Here is a 10,508-nt window from a genome sequence, read left to right on the forward strand (position 1 = left end):
TATAATAATGAATTTGTACAATACACCAAAAACATAATGAATTTGTATATATATATATATATATATATATATATAATTTCAACAAATCTGTAAATCTACATGCATTTCTGCGATACGTTTTGTGTTGGACTTGTTATCAGTGATAACCTGGCTTTCTTCTATAAAGCGGCCGTTTCACCCATACACCTTCTAATAACTTCTAATAAGCGACCACGCACGACCACTGACACGATTTCTAGTACTCTCCCTCTCCCTCTCCCTCTCCCTCTCCCTCTCCCTCTCCCTCTCCCTCTCCCTCTCCCTCTCCCTCTCCCTCTCCCTCTCCCTCTCCCTCTCCCTCTCCCTCTCCCTCCCCTCCCCTCCCCTGTGTATTTGAAAATGGTATACTTATGATACTCGCGCAAAGACCGGACGTGGCGAGGCAGCACGAAATAAGAGGCGTGTGTCCTGCCTAGGGCTCTTGCTGGGCGCTTTTCTGTCCTTGTAAAGTGGATGACGAGTGCGTTGCCGACTGCAGCAAGCATACCTATGGTGTAGGCTGTTACTGTAATGGAGATCTTGGCGGTGTTCTCTAGCGGCATAAATACGTATGTCATGTTCCTTAACCCCTCTTCTGCGTTTTGAGTTTTTTTTTGAGTTATTGTGACCGGGTGGTATTTTGGGTTATTTTAGATTTTGCAAAGATTTTAAGTAAGCGATTTTTGGATTGCGATTATAATTGTTTTACGTATTTTACGGATTGTTTCTCAAACGTGATCCTAATTCTATCCGTACACGTTTAGGAATTTACTTTTAACATGTTTCAAATTCCTTTAGATTAGTATCAATAGCTTGATAGTGATAATTGACTTAAGTTTAGCGTCCTTTACCATTTCCCAGGAAGATTAGTTTCTAAATTTGACAGGACGCTGTGGAATTTACTTTCAACATGTTTCCAATTCCTTTAGATTAGTATCAATAGCTTGATAGTGATAATTGACTTAAGTTTAGCGTCCTTTACCATTTCCCAGGAAGATTAGTTTCTAAATTTGACAGGACGCTGTGGACGCTGAGTTATTTGAACGGTAGTAAATGTTAGCGTCCCTAGAAAAATGCGCGTCCCCCAGCGAGTATAAAAGCGGCTGTTTTTACAGTATCTGTTAGTTTTTTTTTTTTTAGTACCGTTGAGCAAAGGAGGCGCATTGCTTGCGCGGCGTGATGCGGGAGCGAGATATGCAGTTGCTCAGGGAAGACAGTCAGCAGAGATAAGCTACAAGCTTAGAGCGCTGTCCGTACGGGCCTGTCATGCCAGTTGTGTTCAGTTTGATTTACCGGTTCTAAGTACTTTGTTTTTAAAACTAGCCTTTGGTTTAGGTTACCTTTTCTCGTGATTTGACTATGTTTGTTATCACTTGAAAGTTATTATTTAATTTGTTAATAAATCCTTATAAAAAGCTGTCGATCATGAGATTTAAAAAATTAGGCAGACACCATGCTTTAATTTCCAGCGCTTTATCTTTTATCGGCCGCGAAAGTCACGTAGATTTTCTGCGATTGAGATCTTTAGCAGCACCCGCAAGTACTGCTGGGTATGAGTATCTGCCTTTAACAAAAATAAAGGCGCTAAATTGACAGATTTACTGCTATATTTAAACAAACCATTGCATGATTGATCTTGTAAATCCAGGGGCGTAGCCAAGGGGTGGCCTAGCCCCCCCTACTTTTAGCCTCCAAAAATACAGTAGACGTATAAGACATAAAATACAGGAGAAAATGCCTTGAAAGTCCCTTTTGGGCCCCCTCCTGTTAAAAATCCTGGCTACGCCGTTGCGATCGTTCACTTTATACTCTAGTTTAAGATAAACGAGGAGACGAATAAATCCTTGTAATTGAAATAAAGTCGTTAATTTATTATAAACTAAAAGAAAGACAAGCATTCAACACAGTGTTCTCTATGACATACACACGATAGTTCCCAGCGAGAGAAGAACAGGAGAAAATAAAATATGCGGAAATACATACGTTTGGTTTTTACCGTTGAAGTGATTTTGTGAGACATTGCGCATGTAAATAATATCATTGAGGTAAACGGCTGGCACTAAAATAAACAAATTAAACGTTTTTTTGTGAATTTTTATCAAAACCGTTCCTCTCACGAAAGAAAACTACTTTTTCATTTACAGAAAAAAAAAATCCTGGATTTCACCCTGCGAGCTTTCTCTTCTGTGACTCTTTGATCGTAGTCATTCGCGTCTGTGTGTCGCGTAGCTGAGTTGTTTTACACCGCGCACACACCGAATCGCGATAAACAGACCAATGTAAAGAGAGACCCAAGGGAAAAGCCTTAGCTAGCAGGGTAACTGGATTTTCGACGATTGAGCACATTGTTACGAGCACAAACAATCTGTCGATCATGAAATCCGATCTCAAAAATTGGGCAGACACCATGATTTAATTCCATCGACCGCGAAAGTAACGTGGATTTTCTGCGATAGAGATCTTAGGCAGCACCTAGGATAGAAGATAGGCAAAATGTCGACTTACAATAGAATTTTTTTTTTGAAAGCAGTAAAAATCACTAAAAAGCGGGAGATTTTGTGCTCAACGCGGGAGAGCAAGAGAAGGGGTCCACAATCTTGAGATGGCATCCGATCATCGAACGGATCGGATTTTTCGCGATGTGAACACCGAGTACCGCCTGAAAGCAGGCTTTGACACTAACAAACACAAATACTGCAGACTTAGCAAAAGTGATTTATTCCCCAATCTTCGGCACATTAACAAAGTAGCTGGTGCTCGCACACAGGGATGACAGGGCCAAGAAGCAGATATGTATAGTACATGATATAAATATAACACTTAAATACCCTGCTCCCTATAGTGCAAATGTCAAACTTCGAATAGAAATAAAGTAGAACCATGCTGTAAGACACCTTATTTCGTATTACAGCGGCTTTCGTGTTCTGCGAACTCTCACCGACGATGTCCAATAGCGAAACTTAAATTATTGATGAGAGCTCGCATAATGTTGAAAACGGCTTAAAGAACAGCGCGAAAAGGACTCGCCTAGGTTAAAACGTTGTCCCTAATAACAAGGTTCCGCTGTACCAATTTACTACCTAATTAAGAAATACATGGAACAACGATGTCCTTAAAAACGAGGTTCGAATTTATGTTATATACTAATTAAATGAAAATGGAAGTATTTAACTTGTGACCTATAAAACTAACAAGCGTTTTTTCGTGTTTTTTACCTTTTAGCTGACTTATAGCAAAATAAACTCCGATTATTATACTGATAAATAACATATATCTATAGGATGAAAAACGCTTTGCATGAAAGCAATAAAAATTAGGGCAATAAATCCTAAACTGGGTATATTATGTATTTCGAATTCTGAATCAATCCATATGCTTGTACTCGACAATTTGACAGCATGGCAAAATAGAATCCATATTCCATAGGAAATAAAGTTTTTCGCAAACTTCCTGTGCATGCCTCTATCTCTCTCATTGTCTCTTTCAATCATTTCTTTTTATCATTTAGCTATAACAGTCAAAACTAAGTCTACCACAGGAAGCCCAAAATTGTTCTTTTTTCTGAATCTTCGTACTGCCTCTCCAAGCATAAATAAAGCCATCAAAAGGTTCTAACAAAGACCACTATGCAATTAGCGATCGCTACGACCAATACTTTGCGCTTACAAAGACCACTATCCATAAGCGATCGTTATGACCATATCACTTTGCGCTCACAGAGACCACTATACCTTAAGCGATCGCTTCGTCCATCACTTTACGTTCAAAAGGACCACTATACCATGAGCGATCGCTACGACCATCACTTTGCGCCCACAAGGACCACTATGCCATGAGCGATCGCCACGATCATCACCTAGCTTTCACAAAGACCACTATTTAATTTGTTCAAACGTATGTCCTTATAATTGCGAAGATTCAGAGAGTAACGTTGTGTGAAAGGCACCATAAGTGGACAAGACAGCCTGCGTAAGATAATATATTCATCATGGACGAGAAACCATGTATACACGCGAACTTGTGGGTGATCTTCAGGTATTGCTCATCGTGCTTCAATTTCTCGTCCGGGATGGGACCAATTTCATTGCCGTATCCGCGCTCCCTCTCGAATGCGTACCTAAGATGCATAAGCACCGTGGTATTTGGTTCCAGGTACATGTAGTTCAGCATACATGAGAGCAACGAGACAGATAAACCAGCAACCTGAGGATAGGAAAAAAACATAAAAAATATTGTTGGGATCGATAATCGTCAACAGAAACAACGAAAGCTTTCATAAAACCAACCTTCATTGAACACAGGGTGGTAAAGGGTTTTTTCGTGAAACGAGATTTGGCCATTTTTCACCCTCCGAGAAACGTGAAATCGTCCATTTCGACGTCCGTGAAACGTGATTTAGAAGTTTCAAGTCTCCGTGAATCGAGATTTATCTCAAGTTTTTGAGTGTGTTGAACGGAGAATCATGTGACCTTTCCAAAATAGATAGATATGTGATGTCGCATGCAATTAAACACAAGTATTTTGGATTTTCGACGCGGGTACTACTGTATTGGCGATTTTTGGACGTGATATTATGGTATTTGCGGGTTTTGGACGCGATAGTTACAGTTTTTCAAAACGTGAAATGTGAAAAGGCCATATTATTAAGTCCCTATTATAACTTCTTCAGTAGAACTACATTAAAACCCGAGGAACAAAGGGAAGACATTCTAGTTTCAATTTCACATATAATCACGAAAAACAAGAAAAAAAAATCAAAACATAACAGCAGCAATAACAACAACAACAAACAAGATAAAACTAATATCCTCTTTTTGATTAACAGTTTAATGGTCCTCGTTAGCCACACGCTTGTTGTTTTAAACAGTTAGACAAATAACATGCAGAAATCTAAAAAAAAAAATGCTTAACTAGATTAACTAAATCTAATTAACTTAACTAGATTAACTAAATCTAAAAATCGAAAACGCACAAAAGCTTCATCAAATAAGCACAATTTACACAGGAACCTCATTAAAACATTTCAAAATGCTAATATCACAAAGATGATAAAGTAAGGGAGTGTTTCATACCTGTAATTTTTCGTTGGTGACCCATTGTTGGGCAGGATGCATAACACAGAAGGTTGCCAAGGCAACGGCAGAGCAGCAGACACCAGACATGAAGTACTTAGGGAAGAGTATACTTTGGAGTTCGCCGAAGGCGTGTCTGGGCATGTTGAAATACATCGTGGCGCCTGCAGAACAAACGAGCCATACAGTAAGACACGTGGTAAGATACGTGATAGAAAAATGGACATTTCGCCTTGTCAATGGCAGACCAGACTCTATAAAAAGGGGGGGAGGGGAGGGGAGGGGAGAGCAGGGGGAAGCTGGACAATGACAAGTTTCATCGTTCATATGGCCGTAGCAAACCTCGAATTATTTTTTTTTGGAGGGGGGGCGGGACCATACAGAAACATCAAGAAAACAATGGGGGCACAGGTCATTTTCTTATAATTCTTGAAAGTATTGGTGTGTGTGTGTGTGGGGGGGGGGGGGGGGGGGGGAAGGGGGTAGGTGTCCCCAGTGCCCCATCCTCTGCTACGGCCCTGCGTATGTACTGTAATCTCATCCACTCATCTCTAGCATTAGGTATGTCCTCTGAATGAGCTTATGGGGCGAATATATTTGTGTTGTAAGGACTAGTACTAATGAAAATGTACCAACTAATCTTTCGGTTTGATTTCCCCTGGGTCAAGCATAATGGGCTACAATGGTCTTTTCAGCACAAAGTACACCGACCAATTGGGACTTTTGGTTTGAGCGTCGAAGAACAATCCGTTATCAAGAAGTCGTACATGAGAGCTTGAAAAAGGGGCAGTTGGAGTATTTAGAGATGGACTTAAACAGAAATCACTCAATGTAAGTATATTCATAGAATTGACTTTGGTTCTTTTAAGCTTGACTTTAAACCGAAGGTTTTAGTTATCAGACCTCATGAAATCCGGAGTGAACTGGTGTTTGTTTTGTTAAAAAGACAGTTTACATCCTACAAATAGCCCTCGAGCCCTATCAATATCACGCTTATTGTCTAGACAACCCAAAGGGCTGAAAGAGGTTTGATGCTCTAGCAATGTTAACTGTCTCCAGTGATGTAAAGAGAAGAATTTCTCGCGCTTTAATCCATGAGATACGCACTTAAACGCACGATGATGTGCACAATGCAAATTCAATCCGTGACATAGAGGGCTTTTTTCGCGCCTTTTCTCACTACTATAATTCTGCGTTTGCGTTTGGGGGGGAGGTGTGCGAAATCCGAAAAAGTGGACCTCACTTTTCCGGGGGGGGGGGGGGGGGGGGGGGGGGGGGGAGTAAAAGATTTTTTCATGCCTTTGCAGTAGTATCTCCACGGGATGTTTACTGTCGCATTTGGCTACATACCATACTAGCTTATGCTTTATAGTTTTGTCTACAAATAGCACGTCTATTGAGAACCGAAAGTCGACCTTCGGCCGTTGTGTGTGTCATTTCGTGATTCCCTGACAAGTTATACAGCAGCTTTGTCGACTTCAAAATGTCATGTTCAAACATTTTTCAAATATATTTTAACGCTTCTTACTTATCTGCCCTAAGCTTAGTTTCGAAGCCTTTTTGAGCAAAAGGTCAATTACATATTTGCCCAAGTTAAACGGGTGTAGCAGAGGAATGAGCATTTCCGGTTTTAAGGGGCTCCCATGATAGAGGACCAGCCATGTGGTCGTGACCCTTAAGTCTTTGTGAGTATGAGTTCGAGTGCTTGCCGACAAAAACGTTCAAAATTAGCGCGCGATATTGATAAGACAAAATTTCATTGCGTTATCTACTCGGAAAAGCCGAAACTTGGGATCGTTATCTACGATAATAGTCAAAAGATCCAAAACTGGCTGAATTTGCGCAAGCTATTTCACGACAGTAAAGATTGACAGACTTGAAGAGCATTGAACTTATCAGCTAAACATTCATGAACGGACTAGATTGATCGGTAAAAAAATAAAGCTGTGGCTCACGTTAAACTCACGTAAATACCATGTGACATCCGACGACGATGTTCCGTAAGTCAATCAATTTACTGCTGAATTTGACGTTTCGCGACAGCGTAGATTTCAACATTAATTTCTCGTCTGGAAATGGCGCGCAGTGTCATGCCCAATTCAACCAATCAATTTCCATGCTGTTATGCAGTCAAATAATGGCGAAACAGTAAATGCATAAACATAAAAGACATTGATTGGTTTAGATGGTTGCTTGACTACGCGCTATTCATAAACCTTACAAGTATTAAAGAATTTTCGGCGGAAACTTTGAGCTCGCGTGGAGCGCTGTGTGCCGATTGGACTTTGTCATTTCGTGATTCCCTGACAAGTTATACAGCAGCTTTGTCGACTTTAAATATATTTTAACGCTTCTTACTTATCTGCCCTAAGGCTTAGTTTCGAAGCCAAGGCTAAAACAAGATTTATATTTTGACAAGAGATAATAATATTCTGACTGGGTGCAGGATAATCGCCATTGTTCATTGTGGGATTGCATTCAATCGTGAATGCCCGAAAAAGTAAGCTAAAAGTTTGATAAAATTGTGCACTACAAAATCTACAACCTTTTCAATAAAACTCAATCGTTAAAACAAGTGATAACTACTACCAAGATGCGTCTAAGAATAATGTTTTGCACGTTTGATAAAAAAAGAGAAACCATTGAAAAAGAAACTCTGAAGGATTTAAGGATTTGCCTCCCTTCCCTTCCCTTGGCTGAAAAAAAGAGACCAAAGAAAAAGTAAAAAAAATTCACTTACCAGCAATAAACGTTGCCCAGAACTGTATTCCAATCCAAGTACCAAAGGAAAACACATGCGCAAATTTTGTGAGGATGGATAAAAGCGCCCCTGTACGTATTTCTTCTGAAATTCTTGAAGAGAAGCTCACAGCGAGAATGAGGACGACAAAAGACGTGAGGTAGGGGCAAAGGCGCGTCGTCATATTCATCAAGATAACTTTTGTTAAGGCTTGTTTGCTTGAGTTGTGATTTCTCACTCGAGTCGACTGTACTGCGGTTCGCTTTACGGCGTTGCCGAATTTATAGTTTTACCCGGCGACACATGGCGAAGCATGCGTAGAATCATGCCCCCTCTCACAGACGCAATCATCACTTATGACGTGTCTAAGCAAATAAGTCAAACAGAGCTAGGGAACACGAGACTCAGAATCTAAGCAAGATAAACCGGAAATAATTTTCTTCCTAACGTTTGGGTACTTCATCCCGATTGATCTTACACCAAAGTAGAAATTATTATTTTTAAAAAGTCATGTTTTAGTTGTTGTTTAAACAGATAGCCTGCTTCGAAGCGGAGGAATCTTAAGCGCGAATTGTTTAAGTCTAAAAGTCGCTTAAATTAAATTAAACATTTTTTTGTTTTGGAGATAAACAGCATTGACTGACAAAAAAAAGAATGCTGCGACAGATCTGACGGTGTGATGACCTGGTAATACAAGTAACATTGAGTGATCTCTAGACGAATAGAGAAGAAAAGACCGTCATCAAAATGTCGACATTGTTCCTCTAAAATAAAGAAGAGCATTGAACATCAAACTTGCTGAGTATTACGAAAATTTCCCAATCTACAGATGAGCTTTTCCTTAATAAAAGTCACGAAATGTTATATGTGTTTAGAATTTTAATTTGGCTGCTATCACGTTAGATGGTGTGCTGGGATCTCTTTGATGATACTGGATTAAATCATACGCCAACAGTCGGGAAACACAAATTATTGAACGATAAAAAAGTCGGCACTCTGTCTAGACGTCATCTCTTGCGTCATAATGTATTTCTCACTTTTCTAATTCATTTCTGACTAACTAGTACATCGTTATCGACAACTTAACCTTTGGATAACCGTGCTATTTGAACGTTGATCTTAATTAAAAAATATATTTAAAAAACAGCAATGCTGCAGTGACAGTGTGTGTGTTGCTCTAATTCTTATAGACAAGATGATGAATGGGACGCCTTTTCTTAATTTCGAACTACTACAAAATTTGATTCCAAGATAAGGAAATGCGCAAGAAATCCAACAACGAGTCACATAGTTAAATTAAGTCCTTTTTTGTAGCCCAAGAAGCCCTATTTGTCCCACATGGAAGAACAAAATGGAACTCATTGCGTGATTTGCGCGCGTAAGGACGTTATCAGGATAGGGCAGTCACGCAAAAGCCGATTTCTCTGGAGCGGATTTGTGTCATTAAACGTTACAAATGCAAAGAACTGGCTAGTCTAGCGATGAGGGACCTGGTTTAGGCACGCCCGCAAATCTACTTAGACTCTTAACCGCAAAGATATCGACATACATACTCTGAATAGACATTTCAATAGAGCTGAACCTGGGTTGTTTTGAATTGCTTTAAAGGCAAACTTCTACAATGTCTTGAACATTTCAAGAACGTCTTAGACTGATAAGGGCACACTAGAGTGGTGGTATCCTGTACTTAGAACTCTAAAGATGAGATCTTTGTCCTGACTACAACCTCCTGATACAAATCTTAGTGATTAACCTAAAGTCAAAACTCTGCACAGAGCGAGAAAATAACTCACTTGGAGCAACAATGCTCAAAGCTTAACATTTCTTGTTGGGTAAAATGTTTAATTAAATGCTTTTTATACCCTGCTTGCATGCTTTTTTCTCTGAATTTCGCTGGGTTTTGGTTTGGAGATCCAGAGAAAAGAGGCCATGAGATAAAAAGGCAGTCTATGTAGAAACAGTACGTCCAGCTACGTCAAACTATTATTTTATAAAATATCATCTTGTGTGGTTCACATTACTTCTGACACCCCCAAGTCGAAATATCAGTCATCATGCGTAACAATTTTTGAAAAGACGGGATAGGTCGTCATTGATGGATATCGAAGCACGCACAAAAATGGTTTATTCGGTATGGCGAAGCCTGCTCTGGTGGTTTAGTTATCGGTAGCTGCTGAAGAAGGCGCTTGTATTGAAAAAGATAAGTGGATTTGTTATCATCCAAAAAAAAAAAAAAAACCCGCAAGATGCGCGGGCTTTGTTTAGCGCCGGGGTAATTTGCCGCATACCACGTCTGCAAACCGTTCAGTGACAACCAGTATACCTCAAAGATAACTTCTTTTGTTTGGAGTCTTCTATTTTGTTCTTTCCATATAGGTAAATAACATTGTATAATAATATCAAATAACTATAAGATCGCTTTCTTTTATAGATTCAATATTTCTGCGCTAGGTTGAAGCCTGAATTAAATCGTCCGGGGCCCCTGAATGATTCTCCAAATTGGAATATTCCTTGAAGTGCTTGCAAGTCAACTAACTAATGTTTACTAATTCTTAGTAAACATTCCCCGACTGCGCGCAGTTTTTTTTCTTATGCTTGCTAAATTGGCCGTCGACACATCACTCGATAGTCGGCTATATAAGAACCTTATTGACCGATGCAGAAGAGCAAAAAGATAG

The 10,508-nt window shown here is 39.7% G+C and overlaps 1 protein-coding gene across 1 annotated transcript; it reads right to left on the reverse strand.

Moving 5' to 3' along the window:
- Nucleotides 1-2,720: 2,720 nt before the first annotated feature.
- Nucleotides 2,721-10,042, reverse strand: LOC116610900 (transmembrane protein 205). The gene is made up of 3 exons (XM_048734079.1): nt 7,831-10,042; nt 5,091-5,254; nt 2,721-4,221 (listed from the first exon to the last, which is right to left on the reverse strand). Exons 1-3 carry the CDS (start codon nt 8,018-8,020, stop codon nt 3,937-3,939), a joined length of 639 nt encoding a protein of 212 aa, XP_048590036.1. The 5' UTR covers nt 8,021-10,042; the 3' UTR covers nt 2,721-3,936.
- Nucleotides 10,043-10,508: the final 466 nt, after the last annotated feature.

This window comes from Nematostella vectensis, chromosome 11 (genome assembly GCF_932526225.1).
Source record: "Nematostella vectensis chromosome 11, jaNemVect1.1, whole genome shotgun sequence".
NCBI lineage: Eukaryota > Metazoa > Cnidaria > Anthozoa > Actiniaria > Edwardsiidae > Nematostella > Nematostella vectensis.

Bases quoted from the DNA above. Each gene is read 5' to 3' on its own strand.
- LOC116610900 (XM_048734079.1), bottom strand. From the start codon at position 8,020: ATGAATATGACGACGCGCCTTTGCCCCTACCTCACGTCTTTTGTCGTC. The intron at 5,255-7,830 runs GTAAGTGAATTT...TTTGTTCTGCAG, and splicing joins CTGGGCAACGTTTATTGCTG to GCGCCACGATGTATTTCAAC. The intron at 4,222-5,090 runs GTATGAAACACT...TCCTATCCTCAG, and splicing joins TCACCAACGAAAAATTACAG to GTTGCTGGTTTATCTGTCTC.